General features: G+C 40.6%; 1 protein-coding gene across 1 annotated transcript; it reads right to left on the bottom strand.

Annotated features, from left to right (window-relative positions):
• Window positions 1-4,981: 4,981 nt before the first annotated feature.
• LOC119745301 (ubiquitin carboxyl-terminal hydrolase 3-like) lies at window positions 4,982-15,378 on the bottom strand. The gene is made up of 15 exons (XM_038221566.1): window positions 14,725-15,378; window positions 14,341-14,401; window positions 13,589-13,672; window positions 13,188-13,271; window positions 12,610-12,706; window positions 11,835-11,908; window positions 11,340-11,453; window positions 10,622-10,735; window positions 9,372-9,583; window positions 8,497-8,574; window positions 8,235-8,353; window positions 7,574-7,693; window positions 6,872-6,936; window positions 6,352-6,392; window positions 4,982-5,927 (listed from the first exon to the last, which is right to left on the bottom strand). Exons 1-15 carry the CDS (start codon window positions 14,828-14,830, stop codon window positions 5,728-5,730), a joined length of 1,569 nt encoding a protein of 522 aa, XP_038077494.1. The 5' UTR covers window positions 14,831-15,378; the 3' UTR covers window positions 4,982-5,727.
• Window positions 15,379-16,854: the final 1,476 nt, after the last annotated feature.

Genomic DNA, 16,854 nt, shown 5'->3' with positions numbered 1-16,854 from the left:
ACGATGCACGCAAGATATTACAGAATACCAACACAATTAATGAAAAGAAAGGCACAATGAATTGTTTACGTTTTTCTGTTCCATCTTTTCAACACAACACCGAGTTTACAAATTGCAGATGTGATTTATCCCACATAGATTTGTTGTACATTTATTTGCGGCTTTTATCTCAGAAGTCAGACCTGGGTCTTTCTATAAATTTGGGGTCCTCTTGTTTTTTTCTGTCTGTTACATCTGACATCTATGATTTGCAGTCCTTCATGTAGTCATCCTCCAAGAGTGATTATGAATAGCAAACTACCCATCCAACAAATAAAAAAATCATTTGAAGTCATTCTTAACGATACTTGAATGGCAATAAAACTACAAAGTACCAAGGTAACGGGGACAGGAAAAACGTCACACTTAGGACCCGAAATTTATAAAATGACTCTGACACACCAGTGAATTTTTTTTAATGTGCACGTGCTTAATTGGAATAGCAAACTGGCTTACTTGATCATATGAAATCCTGAAGAACAGACCAATTTGTTAAGAAATAAAACACAACATACACATCGAGCTGACTTGTACTCGATCAAATTGTTTCTTTTTTTAATCAGTATGCACAGATCGAGCCTACAGTCTGTGGTGGCCCCCGTTTCATGTACAAGAAATACTATTTAACTACAAAGCATCAATACGTCAAATAGTCACACACATTTATGTAGTAGAGCAACAACAGAAAAAAGGGTCAACACGCATAGTTCAGTCAATAGATCCATTAAGCCCCGCCCATCCCATGCTTTGACCAATCACAGTTGCCGACAGTGGGCGGGGCCTAGTGGATCAGGCTATTGTCACAGAACTACTGAAAGTCGCATTTAATATACACAAAGTCCTTGTACATGTGTTATCAGTCATGTCATGTATAAGAAAGTGACATTGTTGTGGCGGCTAAATGTTTTGGTCAAATCAATTTCTGAGTGACAATTAGCCACATTTATGAAAAAGCTGAAAACTACAATCAGAATAAAATATCTCTTTTTTTTTTTCTGTGAGGAAAATAACAGTCCCAACAAAAGAGGAAACTTAAGATATATTCATAATTTTGTCTTTGGTAAACATTATACAGACGGGATAAATGAATCGGAGCAAATCCGAAAAAAACATCAAATGTGTGAAATGGAACAAGGACTATTCAGTAATAGTGCCTTTTTAATTGATAATCATGTTTCGAGCATCTCTACTTTGTCCATCGGCAACGATTTTATTGTCCTCAAAATCACCCAGATCAGTATTGGGATGAATAAAACAGGTTTTTGTTCTTGTACATGTACACTCCTGAATCTTAATGCCAAAATTTCAACGTCTCATTCAATTTTGTAACTCGTAATACATTTACTGCAAAGACTTGTGTACAGGGCGAGTCAAAAAACTGAAACCCAAATGTCGGGACCATTGTTTTAGTGAAGTTCTGCCTGTAGCACTTTCATAAGCTTTTTTTCATAAGCTTTCTTTTAGTTCAAGAATCATTCAAATCACTCATGTACTTTTCAAGTTACAGAGTTTAAACACAACCACCGTTTTAAGGTTCTGTCCACGGATCACAAAAAGTTCAGTATTCTTTCAGCAAAACGACAACAAATCACATAAGGATGTGTGTGAATTGTTTTCGTTTGCTGAAAGAACGCACACCTTTTTTTATGATCCATAGACAGAACTTTAAAACGGTGGTTGTGTTTAAAACTTTGTAACTTGAAAAGTACTACCATGAGTGATTTGAATGATTCTTGTACTAAAAGAAAGCTTATGAATTGGGCTTTCATATCCTAGATTTTGAAAGTGCTGCATGCAGAACTTCACTTAAACAATGGTTCGGACATTGGGGTTTCATTGTTTTTTTTTACTCACCCTGTATTTGGAGCAACAGTTTACTAATACATGTTGAGTACATTGGTCACTGGGTGAAATGTTATCGATTTATATAACACACAAAGCTTAGGCATTATGGTGAGGTCTGCCTCAACATTTTTTTGGAAATTAAAAAAAAACACGATCTTGAATCTAACTGGTTCTAGTAATTCCACTCCTTTTGTCGCCAAGGAAAACTTGCAAAAATCCTTCAAACTTTTATTTTGAATTTCACGCACATCAGACACGGTTTGCGATCGACCACGCAGTAACTTTTTCCTTAATTTGAATGCAACAATGCCACATCAAAGTAGCTCCTAATTTACTTTAAGGCAAATTTGCATATTACATTTCATCGCAAAGGGTTTAGGTAAATGTGTATAATGATGTTTAGAAATAGGGTAAAGACAATCTCATGCAATCGTATTTTGTTAAAAGTGCTTCATCAACTTTAGATATGCGTTCCTTAAAACAAAAAGGAAAGAAAAGCTTACTGTTGTACTAAAAATTGCAACAACAAAATTTATCCTGGAATAGTTTCATTTTAATGCAAAACCCAATTGATTTTTTTTCCTCAAAAGCATTTAATTTTATTACTTTCTTTCCCGAAAGAGGATAAACATATCAAAATAAAAAATAACCCAAATGATTGAAATGTAAGAAGTGAACCTGGATTTTCTCTACTTAACACAGGAGGTTTCGATGTTTTCCTCAGAAAACTTTCTGCAGCTGGATTAAAATAGCTCACTCGGTTTTTTTTGGAGAAAGCATTTCTCCAGATGGAGTACAGAATCATTGAAGCTGCTAAAGGTTAATTAAACATAAAAAAGCTATGGTTTTTGGTATGTTACCAGGACCCAATTTCATGGCGCTGCTTAACAGTTAGCAGAAAAGTTGCCTTATAATAGCAGAAAAATTGTGCTAAGCTTAAAACTATTTCATGGCATGGATGAGTTTGCGCGCATGGGGGTTTTCTGTTGTTACGTCACAAATTTAAGCAAATATTTCCTCTGAGGTAAGCGAGCCTTTTGCTGTGCTAACTGCTTACGTTCTCCATGAAATGGAAGGAGGCTAATAGCAGAACATCGTGTGCTAAGCAGCGCCGTGAGTTGGGCCTAATGATATGGTTACACCATTGTGCTTTATGAAATGGTAAATATCAAATAATACGCCAACTATTTAAAATTGAGTAAAACATGTCTTCTACCGTAGCTGCTGTTAGTATTTGAAAAGACGCAAGTCCCTCAAAAGGTTTATATGTCCCATAAGCCAATTTAGTTGTTTCAGTCATTTTAGTAATATGCTCTGGAAAACTTTCTGGCTATTTTTTTTTTTTTTTTTTTTTTGAGCCAACATTCTTTCCCGTGTCGCTTGCTTCACAGCGACTTTTCGTTATTTTTTTTTTTAGTTTTTTTTTTACAATGTTCCCTTATGAACACTACTTTGCTAACATCTAACAGACTAATTCTACTACTTGTTTCTACACAAACATCATTCTAACACCTAAACAACCAGCTACTTGTTCTAGAGTGGTTTTTTTTTAATGCTTTGTAACATATGAAACATTCATGTCAAAATATATACAGGCAAAAAAGAGTGACACTGTCAATTCGAATGGTATTATTTTCCCTGTACAAATATCTCTCTGGGGAAAAAAAACAAAATTAATCATAACAAAATGAAATGAAAACTCAAAAAACATGAATTTCAAGCATGATCATTGCAATGCCAAAAAGCATTTCAAAATTGAAATTTAAAGAATTTAATATTAAAAAAAAATTCAAATGAATCTAACTTCTGGTTTTTTTTTTCTGTTTTTCATTTCTTTCCAAAAACAAGTAGAAATGAAAAACAATGAACAGATAACAAAAGAATTTATTTTTTTTTTACAATTTTTTGTTTTTGTTTTGTTAGTACTTTCTTGCACATATTTGCTCATAGTTTTAACACAATAGTGCGGGAGACGAAATAAACAACAAACTTGATAAATGTAAATAAATAGGTAAACAAGGAACACGTGTTCCGGCACCAGTCAAAATGAATCAAAAGTTCATTCATTTATCTTGAATTTTTTTTTTTTTCACAATTTTTTTTCTTCGGTTTTTAATATTTTTTTGGGTGGCACCTCCATATTGTACCTTTTTTCTATTTTATTTGGCTAATACCATGGATATGGAATGTGCTGTGGCTGTGAGTTATCATGAGGAGACAGTTGCAAGTATTTGTTGGTTGTGAAAAAAATTGTTTCTTTGTAGCCTAAGTTTGTGTTTCCAACATTCCCAAGTTTTCTGAAGTCATTCAAAGAGTCCTCTGCCTCCCTATAAGTCAAACGGTTAAAGGTAGAGTCCATCATTTGTCATTTGTGCATTTTGTTTTTGGTTGAAGCAACAAAAGTGCTCAAAATCTAAAGAAGGGTGCTTAACAACTAACCTGATGAACTTTCAGCTTAGTGATTGTTTTACGTTCCAAGAAAAACAACAAGATTGTATCAACTTTTTCGGTTAGCGTACAAACACAAGTCCGACAATCTTTATCTGTGAATATCAGAATGAGCCAAGAAATTTACGCGTGGGATTTAAAATTGCAATCCCTGGAACACTGTACCAACACTCTACCTACTGAGCTATCAAGCCCTGTGTTGGAAGCTTTCAAATTTGTCAGTGTCTTTGTTCAAGGGACGCTAGTCAGAAGCCATAAACCCATGTGCCATGTTGCCAGAGATCACGCCCAAAGAGTCAGGTTGGCGTAGCGGTACTTTCCTCGCCTTCCACCGCTGTGACCCAGGTTCAATTCCTGCCTGGGACAATATGTGATTGGGTTTTCAGTCCCTAGTTGATTCCGTGGGTTTTCCTAATATCCTAAGAATATACTTCTGGGGTTTTCCTTTCCTCATCTAAAACTGTAATTTCTTCACACTGTCTTCTCTTTACTGGGCCGTAAGGGAGATCAGTGGATTCCACTGAATGGGCTACCCAGTTAAAAAAAATTAAACATTAAGAATTAGCACGCTGCTAGCAACATTAGCAATGCTGCAAACCTGGGAAACGGAGACTGGGATGCATCAAGAGTTATTTTTTACAAAATCTCCAAATAAAACCACGACGACACAAGCCGACTGTGAAGAACATACGTTGTGCAAAAAAACTTTTGCAGTTGTGCAGTAAGGTATCTCTGGTTGTACAAGTGAGACAAAAGTTAACTTTCGCAATTTTTTATAGTTGGACACCGCTGGCTACATCCGACCAGAACAGATATACCTCTGAGAATACGTGGGGCTTTGCGTCCCATAAAAAAAACAAAGCTGAGTGTCTTGAAGTAGCTTCTCTTGAATGGTCTTCATACGGCCCTTTGCTGCGGGTCGTCCAAGTCGGTCTTAATCACTGGCTGAAATAAAGCGTGTTAGTTTCTAACCAACATGGGTAATCTTTTATTTCCAGGGAAAATAACAGGGACAGTTGTTGACTCTTCTGAAGACGGTCCAAAGATCTGGACAGAAAAAAGATCCTACGCTGTGGATTCTCAATCACAAGTCATCCAGTCTCAAGTCAAGCGCCAGGCTCTTCAACCATTCTAAGACAGAGACATACCTTTACTACTATCTATCCCCTCTTCATATCTGTCTATCCCCTGTTACTTGTGACCCGACTTAAAAGTTTAACAAGTGAGTGACTTGTAATTGACTAAACCACATCTCTGATAGAGCTTCTTGGCCCAAGTTGACCAGCCGTTTAAGTACGTTTCGCACTTGTTTCCGAGTTCAGGGTGCAGCTATGACAAGCAGATGACCATATCCAAATGAACACATACACAATACCCAAACCCCCAACCCCCGAGCTAAGCTACCGTACTCGTGGTGGCGCTGGTCCTCTGGTTCAACTCCAACCGCAGCTCCTCTTGCAAAGAGGTGACCAGCTGGAAACAGTCGTCTTGCGTTGCCTTGCGACGGTTGTAGTACAGGATGTACGCCTTGCTGCGTAGCACCACCGACTCGTGGACCTGCGAGACCGTGGTGTCGTTGAAGCAGAACCACTGACCTAAAAGGATAAACACCCGAAGTTAGTGTAAGGGCCTGTATACACTGCGCTTTGTAACGGGATTCTGTGCGGAAAAATAAAACAGATGGCGTTGTTTTCAATTTGTAGTGCGCACGTGATAAGCCAGCGAGCTTAAAAACTTGTCGTATTTCAAAATGTTAATGCATGACAACTTCATGCAAAATGAGGGCCCTTTTTTTCACTGACTTAATCCTACTCATCGTATATTCAAGCATCCAAGAAAACTTATTTGAACTAACATTTATCCTTCGGGTTGTTTTGGCAAGTCAACCTCATGTGAACAAATGGGTTGTTCTTGTAGTGCTATGGAAATCGGGCAATAAAAATAATTCTTTGCTCATAGGCTACCCTTATATCTTCATGAAACCCAGGTGTCTAACAAGAATATGTTACTTCTACTCACCGTCATTCTTAGCAAAGGCAACGTAGTGACCACACCCAGCACTGCAAAGAACAAATTAATTTATATAATAATAAATCTCAGGTTTGAAACTGAAAAGAAAACTAGCATTTGCTTTCCAACTTGGCATGATTAACATACTAAGGGGTAACTGTAAAATTTAACTGTGCTTTCAAGATGTACATTTCCTTTACCTATAACCGGAGGATTCCAGTATGGTCGCCCCTTTGACCCCTTTTACTGTGAAACGTTTTAGAAATAAACAACCTCAACAATTTGTAAGGAGGTGGGATGGGGTACACCTCTCAAAAATAGTTCTCGGAATTTTTTAGCCAGATAATTTTTAATAAAAGCTGGATGGGGTGTGGTGTGATTTGTTACAGACTATTTTGGCGACGGCCATTTTCTGAGGTGGCACCAGGCTAGTGCGAGTCGGAGATTTAACATCATCTGACACTTGGTGGCGCTGTTCCGAACACCTACTGACACTTGGTGGCGCTGTTCACTCGTGGCAAGTACTCACCCAGATCCCTGATGAATAACCACAGCTTTGAGGTCATATACTGTACTCTCGCTGTCTGGTAATTCCTGTGCATCAGAACAACAGAAATTCCACCATTAGCTTTGAGAAGGTTTGAAGCAAGCGGGTGTTTCGTATCGTCAGTTATTCTAGGCAGTGAGGTGCTGCTTAATTAGTAGAAAAATGCAGGGGCTGATGAAGTCAACATGTAAGACCAAGTAAAAAAAAAAAAACTTATATGAATCATACATTTGCAATATATTTGGCTTTTTATTTGTTTCTAGGAAAGTTGTAACGTTGTAAGCAAATTCAAAATGTGGTAGAAAGGGTGACGGCTTCTTTGGCCACAAAAGTTTCAGCAAAAGAAACGAGAAAAAAAACGAGAAAATTTGCCGTGTTTGGTGGGGAAAAAAAGAGGGCCCTCCTTTTTTTTTCTCAAAAAGCCCTAACTAGAAACTATTTCTGGTTTTTACTTGGCCTTTAGAAACCAAGGTCCGAAGCAATGAACCAAATTTTGGAAAAACTTGTAAGATGTTATTTTACAAGGATTTTTCCTAGAAATAGAAAAGAAGTCTTGCTCTGCTGGAAGGAGGCTGTAAGCAACCCAAACCGTCCCCATTCTTACTCCGCCCATAAAGGGAGGAAAAGGGTATTTACTTCTGATGGCAGGGTACCAGACTATCTCCTGTTACATTGCGCACTTACCTCTGGTTTGAGTATGTACGGTCTGAGATCCAGACCCCTGAGCGGAAACTGCACAAACACGTCAATCTTGCTGCGTAGAAACCCTGTCCACTGAAAACGCTTGATGTGCATGCACAGTACCTGAAAAAATGAAGGCGGAAAAAAAAATAGAAAATATGTGCCAAATGTTGTAGTCAAGTTCATTTCTAACTTGCCCAAGTCTATAAACATAGAAAAATGGTATACACAAGCAAACAATTATAACAATTTCAGGGGTACACATTTTGGAATGAGGTTGGCGCTGTGGTTACTGTCCTCGCCTTCCACCGCTGTGTCCCGGGTTCAATTCCTGTCCTGGTCCACATGTGGATTGGGTTTTCAGTCCCTACCTGATTCCGTGGGTTTTCCCCAGAATATTCTTCTGGGGTTTCCTCCCATCTCTAAAACTGTCATTTCTTCTCCTTGTCGTCTCTCTACAGGTTTCTTCAGGCTTGCAAGCTACAGTGCCTGGGGCACTTTTGAGGAATCTTTGGTTTCATTACCAGAAATAAATGAATAAATAAATCTAAAGTTTTGGGGTTTTTTTAATCTTTTTTTTTTCTTAACAAAACAAAAACTGCACAAAAACACTGCCAGACTGGTGCCAGTGTCCACCTTTCCTCCAGAGTTTCCCCCTACTTACATTAGGCAACTTGCGGAACCAGAACTTCTTCGTGGAGGGCTGTTTCTTTTGACAGTTTGTGCACATGTAGTGCTCCGACTCGGCCAGCTCCTCGACCTCCGTGAAGCTCTGCAGACAGTCTGGCAGGAGAGAGGCAAGCAGTTTGAAAACAGATGAAAGAAAATATTCCATTCATCCATGTATCACCAACATTTTCAAGATATTGTTAACATTACATTGAATACTTTAATGAATGCCTCCGTGTTTAATATACAATTCTCACCTTGTATCTGACATACTCTGGAACCGTCTTTCGACTTGCTTCTTGACCTGAACCGATGGGGGATGTCTAATGATACATCTGCACAAGAGGAGAAAATGTACCAAGTTGCTGATTATAATAATGATAACGCGGGGTCTAATGATCCTTCACACAGGATATTGTTGCTAGGTGGCACAGCTTCCTCTCTTGTTCCTTACCTAACCGAACCAAACCACACCTAACCGAGCCCACCCCACCCCAATCCAAACCACCCAACCAACCCAACTCAACCCAAGCCACCCCACCCCAATCCAACTCGTCCAACTCAAACCCAACTAATTCCAACCATACCCAACCCATCCCATTCTAACCCAACCCAATCCTAACCACCACACCCCATCCCACCCCAATCAAAACCAAACCACCAAAACCAAACCCATTCCAACCCATCCCACCCCAACCTAACCCACCCCAACCCTACCCAACCCAACTCATCTCAACCCAACCAAACTGTACCCAACCCAACCCAACCCACCCTACCCCAAACCAAACCAGCCCAACCCACCCTACCCCAAACCAACCCAACCCAACCAATCCCAACTCAACCCATCCCAACCCAACTCAACCCAACCCATCCCAACTCAACCCCTACCCAGCCCAGCCCAACCCAACCCATCCCAACCCAATCCAACCCAACCAACCCCTACCCAACCCAACCCAACCCAACCCAACGCAACCCAACCCATCCCAACCAACCCCTACCCAACCCAACCCAACCCAACCCATCCCATCTCAACCCAACCCAACCCATCCCAACCCAACCCACCCCAACCCAACCCAACCCAACCAACCCACCCCAGCCCAGCCCAACCCAACCCAACCCAAACCCATCTCACCAAGGAATGGATCGATCTTCTTGTAGAAGCTCTCACACACGACACAATGCACTTGGCTCAGTAAGAGTCCGCCAAACATGAAGGTGACGATAGTACTGGTTCCGTTGGTCTGCCGTCGTGGGTTGCCAGGCCACAGCGTACCTTGGAGCTCTGTGTGCAGCCTGTCCAGTAGGTAGCGCATGAACTCATGGGCGTCTTGCTGCTGGTAACCTCTGTCGATTGATAAAAGGCACGTTGTGTACACGCAGCTGAACATTGGTATCTGTGTGTGTGGCAGGGCCCAGTTTTACTTGTATATTTTCATGTATTTAATGTAAAGTGTATTGTATAGGAGTAGCTCCCCTTAGAAAAAAAAATCATTTTAGTTTTACTTAAGATCCCCCCTTTGTTGGTAGTGTGTCCCCCCGTTTGTTTATTTTAGCCCACATGTTCCCCCTATATAAGCTGCCACATGTTCTAGCCTCACTCAGTTTACCCAGCAGACCAGCAGAGACAAGTTCTACATACATTTATGTTCCTCTTACCTGGAGAGTGTTTTCTGCTTGAAGTTAATCTGCTGTTGGAGTCATTTGATATTCTGTCAGTGTATTCTTTTCGATCCACTTATTACACACTTGTGTTGGGTTTAGTCTTTGGTTTTTAGGTTTTATTCTTTGCTTCTAGTTTCTGGTTTTAATTTAAGGTATTTGTAAATGAATTCTTTTTGGTCCTTTTTGGTTTGAATTCTAGAATTGTGTCCATTGTCTCTATTAATTCAATTTCCTCACGACCGTTCCTTTCAAAGATCCTGAATTTAGTTTAGTTTGAGTAGTTAATCCCCATTGTGTCAGTTTTCACGGTTACATTTTTTTGGTGGAGAATGCATACCCAACCCACAAAATTTGCTGCAAATGTTTTGCACGAGATATGAAACAGCCTTTAACCATGCACACCTGCGCCACATTGTATTGCATTGAATTTATTCACCGATGAACCCATAAAACCACAGTGTGCTCGGCGATTTGGGGCATTATAGGGAGAATTAGGCAGGGCGGTTAAGGGCGGTACGGGAACTAACGGATTAACCCTCCTATGGAAACATGCATTGTCAGCCTGATTATTACTTAGGTCAATATTGGACAAGACCCCCATTGGTTTGTACACAAATGCCAGGAGGTGAGATACAAACATTTTGACCATTGGTGACCTCTTAAATAGAGGGAGGGTTAACAGGAAGAATAAAAAAAGACCTAATTCTTCTGGTTACGTACCTGAATCTTGGGAAGATCTTCCACATGACTGAGAACAGGGAGTCCGGGGAGATCGCTGACTGACCGCCTTGCCAGAGGGCACATAGTGTCTTACGCACCTCTTCAACCAAAGACCTGGAAAAAAACATAGATCAAATGGCAGGTTGCCATACAAAGAACACAGAACTGTGACGTAGATGTAGAAATGGGAAAATAAATAGTCCATTCCAAGATGGACATGTGGGACTGGTTAACGCAGTGACTGGGGGAGTGTGGCCTCGTGGTTAGGGTTCGTGACTCATGATCAGAGGGTCAGGGGTTCCAATCCAGCTGTTGGCCACATGTTGTGTCCTTGGGCAAGCCATTTCACCCCCACGTGCCTCTCTCCACCCAGGAGTATTAATGGCTACCGGCATTAGCTGGGGAGTAACCTGTGATGGACTGGCATTCCAATCCAGGGGTTTTATATATATTCTCAGTCGTTTCGTGCCACTGAACCCGTGGATAAACGCCGGCATGATGGGTCACATTGGCTTGCGACAGATTTGACAGTTATTCGCGCAGTGACCGGGGCCCTCCAATACCTGTGTACATACTACGCACCTATTACTTCTTCTTAAACGATGTTTATTAATGCTGTTTATAATCCAAAATGGGAATAATAAAGACCGCCCTCTATCAATTACACATAACGGCCCAGTGTGCGATTGTTCAAGAATGCGCAAGTTCTCCTACTTACACGTCGTCGTGTTTGAGGTTTCGTGTGTTGTAGATGCGCTTTCCTGCGGACTTGCCGTTTCTCAGCTCCACCGCGGGGAGATCCTTGAAGTAACAGCAGAACTGGTGTATGTTGCTGGGGAAGACAAATTTACAGCCGCAAATGAAAAACAAATTGAAGTTATATTTTACGCTGCCAAGGATGCAAAATAAAAAAATTAAAAAAGATAATGAAAATCAGTAACTGGCATTCAAAGTGTAGTCATCCAGTAATGCAATGACTGTTGAGGAACTTTCCCCAATCACGTGATATAGCAACAGTCTCTTTGGTCTGGAGAATTCAAATTTAAAATGTGCCAAGCATTCGGGCAAGTCAGCAAAATGGCTTATTCCACGCACGTCATTTTCATTGTAAGACATTTAGCTGAGCAGTCATGGCTGTAAGTGATCAGAATATCATGTAGGGGGGGGGGGGACTGATTGGATCCTACATTTCGTTGGACTCATTTCTTGTTACCTTAGTGATTGTAGTACTGCATTCATAAAACATGTGTTTCCTAGATTCCTCAGGCCGGGAATGGTCGATTTTACCTGCAAATGTTCAAAACAATTAACGGAATATATTTAATTACTGTACACAATTCCCTTTAAAAAAAAAAGGCCAATATAGTCCAACCTTAGAGTAAAAAATGGCATATAATACAAGATTTAATCAACCCCAAATTAACTTAAACTTAGTCAGGAGCCATAAACCCAAGTATGCCATGAGGCATCGTGACTTTAGGCGTGATCCCTAACATATAATGACACTTTTTACAGAGCTGGTCATATATGCAAGGTCAAAGGTAGGCCATGTTGTTACAACTGATAATGTAGTAACCAATGGATAATGTATCACCAACCGATAATGTCACACGAATTGACCGATATTGTATCACTAACCGATAATGTAACAGAAATTGACCGATAGTGTAGTAAATGTTACTACACTATCGGTCAATATTTGCTACATTACTGGTTAAGACCGATAATGTAACAACGATCGACTGATAGAATAGTACATTTTTACTACACTATCGGTCAATTTCTGTTACATTATCGTTTAGTGATACAGTATCGGTCAATTTGTGTGACATTATCGGTTGGTGATACATTATCCGTTGGTTACTACATTATCAGTTGTAACACATGTCCAAATCATTCGGCTACCAAAGTAATCACCGGCCAACGCCAAATCATTCAGTGGTGGTTATATTACCATGGAAACCACAAGAAGTCTCCCGTGTACTTACATTGTTAGTGGCTAGTTTCTTCTTGGGGGGTCCCTCTTCGTCGCTATCGGTGACGTTTTCTTTACTATTTTTTAGCCGTTTGTTGTCAAACTGTGCACTGAAATTAAAGATTAAAAAACAAAACTTTCAGGTCAATACCTATAAAATATTAGGTTTCACTTAGACAGTTGTCTCGACTTTTATTTATTCGTGCTACATATGGGGGATATAAATGAAGCAGCATATTAATATACGACTTACTTCAGTTTCTGAAAGATGTATTACGCTGAACATCAATAACCATAGACAAAAGATGCCCAAGTTTAGATCAAGCCAGAGACTCTCATTTGAAATAACACTTTTTTTCAGAATCCATTTCAGTCTGGTACCTAGACTTCATTCATTAGGAGTGCATGTAGAAACAAAGTAAGCACCAGACTAAATTGCATTGGACCAGATTCAAGCCATGACCAAAACGCACAGTATGCTCTACGGCTATGGCTATTCAGCAGCGTGTGCTAATGGTAGAAAGCCAAAGCCACAACCCTCCCCCAAAAATATCTGACTCAAAGTCATAAGTCATTCCAACTATATCTCACCTGGCTATATCTTGTAAGATTTGTCTCACTTGCTGAACCGTTCCAGATTTTGTGTCATTCACAGCAGTCTCGTCACATTCATAACTGGGAATAAACAAAGAATGATGAATAAGGAAATCAATATTTCCAAATTAACTTAGCAATTTACGGATGGCATTATGTAAAACGGCACCATATTTAAATACAAAGCAAATTTGGTTTTCTTGGTTAACATGCCACGATCCGTAGTGTTAGGTGTCCAAAATCACTTTATTACGGCTGCAAATAACACTGTCGTGGCTAACCCGTCTGCCTTTACCCGAGTCGATCCAGGGGAGCTACTCGAATGCACCCTATGTATCACTGCGCTAGTGTCGCTAACAGTGTGTTTTAAAAGGGTTTTGATGAGAAGGAATTATTACCAGAAAACGCTCAGATTGTCACAGCTGATGCACACACTGTGCTGGCACTCTTCGAAATGCTTTTTGGAGTGACCGTTGACGTACCTAGGCAAAGAATTTCCAGCAATAAAATATGAGGAAAATTAGTACAGTATGTCTGTGAGAAAGTAATCATGTTGGTATGGCTGTTTGGATACAATGGTACTTCTTTGTATTGAACCCTCTGGGGTGACTATAAAATATAGACACAAATCCTGAATGTACTTTTTCTTTTTTGTCCAAAAAAAATGATAGAATTTAGTATCTAGACACCACTTCTTCAGTTGTGTACAAAGTCTATGGGGCGTTGAGTGCATTTTCAAAGTATTTTCGAACAAAACTGGAAATGTTTCTCAGTCTCAAATGCATGTCTTTTTAACATTTTTGCAATGACTGGCCTTCATTGAGATAATATCTGATGGGAAAAAATGAGCGTCAGTATGCAACATTCTTTCCGGGGGGGGGGGGGGGGGGGGAATGCAATGTTTTGTATACCATCATGTCACTGACGATGCCCAGGTGTACTAAAACAAAACTGGACTTACGGACTAAGTTTAACTTGCAAATTTACTTTAAAATCCCCTTGTATCCTAATGTTACGACAAAAGCTGTTTGAACAAATAAGGAGGGGTGTGGACTACAGAAACATTTTCGAGGTTATTGATCCCATCTCCAACAAGAAAATGTCTCGGTGGGGTTGTCCAAGTCAGGTTTAATCAGATGTCGAGTAATACCTTCCGCAAGTGATGGTGCCACACGAGAGACACATCCATGGGCTTTTGCTTGACCTGCAAACTGCTCAGTAGAGAAAAAAAATGAAACACCTTGTTAACTCGAACTTCCCATTTAATCCAACTTAAGAATCCTTAGCAGAGAAATGAGAGCACACTGCAAACTGCAAACGGATCACAAAAATGGACTTTTCAGTGAAATAGTTTGCGGTGTTTTTGTTTAAACTACAAACAAGCGTCCAGAGTATTTTGCATTAGAATCTTGTCAACGGTCGGGTCTGAACTTTAAATTTGAAGAAAAGGGGGAATAAGTGGCACTGTATTCTGAATGTAATTAAAACTGTGTAATTAACCTTTATTTTTAAGTATTTCGACCTCAATGCTTACCTGCGCAAACCCAATTAGAAAGTGTCTCTCCATTGTTAGACTTTCTAGTCACCGGCATGGCGGACACCCCAGCTGTAACACTGTTCACCAGGTGTGGGCAATCCATCGCAGAAACACCAAAGCAAACTCCACCAAATGACAAAAAAAATCAGTCAGATTTTAGATCTATCTTGCCTGTGCCCACACTTTTCCACGTCGTTTGATGTAGCTGTGCCCATGCATAACCCGCCCCAGCCTGGCGAACAATACACCGGTGCACAGTGGAGCGCGACACGGTGCGCGGCACCGCAATCTCTTCCGGCTACGCTGGCTACAGCAATGTACACACAAACGGCCGTACCGTGCGTGACCTCACCACATGTACAGTATGTACTGCGCAATACTACTACGTAGCTACCGTGTGTTGTGAGCTTTTGCTTGCAATCGATTTTGAAATCGAATTTTCACCTACTCTTCGTCCTACCTCCGGGTTATGAATCCCAATTTCGGGATTTACGATGTCTCGACTACCTGCCACTCAGTTCCCAATGTCATCGACGCCGTAATAAGCTGAACTGCAGAAGAAATAATAAAAAGTTTCGCCGATTTGGGAACTTCCATACTTCTGACAACGCGTATGTGAAACTGACGGTATGAGGGCGCTATGTAATTTAGAGCGCGCGCTGCATGCATCGATATGATCAAGATTAAGAAAAGGCACTCAAACTCGTCCTACATGCCCCCTTTGTGTAACAGGTTCTTTGTGTTGTGGGACAAATAAAGCAGCGCATTTTACTCTTTTTTGAATGAATTTGAAAAGGTTCTAACAATTGACCTGACATTTAATGTTAAACATGTATTTTGCTTTTTCCGTCATGAGTCGAGTAGGCCTATGTTGGAAAAATAATCACTGTCTGAGGTTCCGACACCGCAAATCGCGACGGCCGCACGAGCTGGCAGCCAATGAGGCCAAATAATTCAATCCCACAGACGGATTTTTTTGTCGATGGAAAAAAAAATAGCAATTTAGAAAAGAAATTTAAGTTGGGATAAAACTCGAAAATAACACGGAGATCTATACTACGGGTACTTTTATAGCGTTTTTAAGATCAAAGCGCTTTACACTATTATTACATCTGAACATTGGGCCAACTTCCAAATACAATCTCGATCGCAGTGGACCGGGAGTATACAGCTCGATGCAGCCATTTCGATGCAACTATCAGCTAAACTCAATCACAATATAACCATCATGTAGGCCTACTCAATTTACTCCTGGGTTAGGTGAAGCAGCTATGGGTGACACTGCCTTGCCCATAGCCAAGGACACACGCGCCACAATCCCAGGCTGGAATTGAACCCGCAACCTGCAGAATCACCCGCAGACGTCCCACGAGTTCCAGGCTCCAGATCACGAGGCCATAGCGCCACGGCACTTCACAAGTACAATGCACATGTATTATTCATGCATCTTTCTTGAAAAGCGTTGAGTGCAGTGTATTGCCCTTGTTAATAATCTTCATTCATGCCCTATTTCTCTCCACGCGTGCTCTTCAACAAATTTGTATTTTTTTTCTCGCCGCGATTAACATAATTATGCCAAATTCTATGTTCTATTTTTAAATTTAAAAAAGATCAATTTCACCATTTCGGGACGTCTACGACCACTGAAATGGGGCTTTCAGTTTGAGTTGCTTTGTGCCTCTGACACTCAAAAATATCCGCCTGAATTATGATCGGGCCGGGGGGGGGGGGGGGGCAGGGCGGTTATAAATGTGCCCCCTCGAGATGAAAACAAGAAACTGCATGCCCCTCAAACGCACACGCATGATCGCGCTAAATAAGATTGTCCCCTCTCTTGTAACGAAATACTCAGGGCCCCTCAAAAACACTCGCATTAATATATTGTGCACCTTCTCGAGATGAAAACAATTGTGCACCTCTCGAGATGGAAAATTGGCCATCAAAAAAAAATACAGTGCTCCTCTCGCAATAACTTCTCAAGATGAAAAACTGCGCCTCGAAAGCACAATTAGTGCCCCGCTTGCAACATTAAAATTGCCCCCCGCTCTCAACAATCACACTCTCGGCAAAAATGGTCCGGTTAACCTATTCTTTATGATGGGACTTGCGGTTCAAGTTGCCGAAGTC

This window comes from Patiria miniata, unplaced genomic scaffold, assembly GCF_015706575.1.
Source record: "Patiria miniata isolate m_02_andy unplaced genomic scaffold, ASM1570657v1 HiC_scaffold_7, whole genome shotgun sequence".
In the NCBI taxonomy this organism is placed as follows: domain Eukaryota; kingdom Metazoa; phylum Echinodermata; class Asteroidea; order Valvatida; family Asterinidae; genus Patiria; species Patiria miniata.
This window is presented reverse-complemented; position numbering and strand designations above follow the sequence as displayed.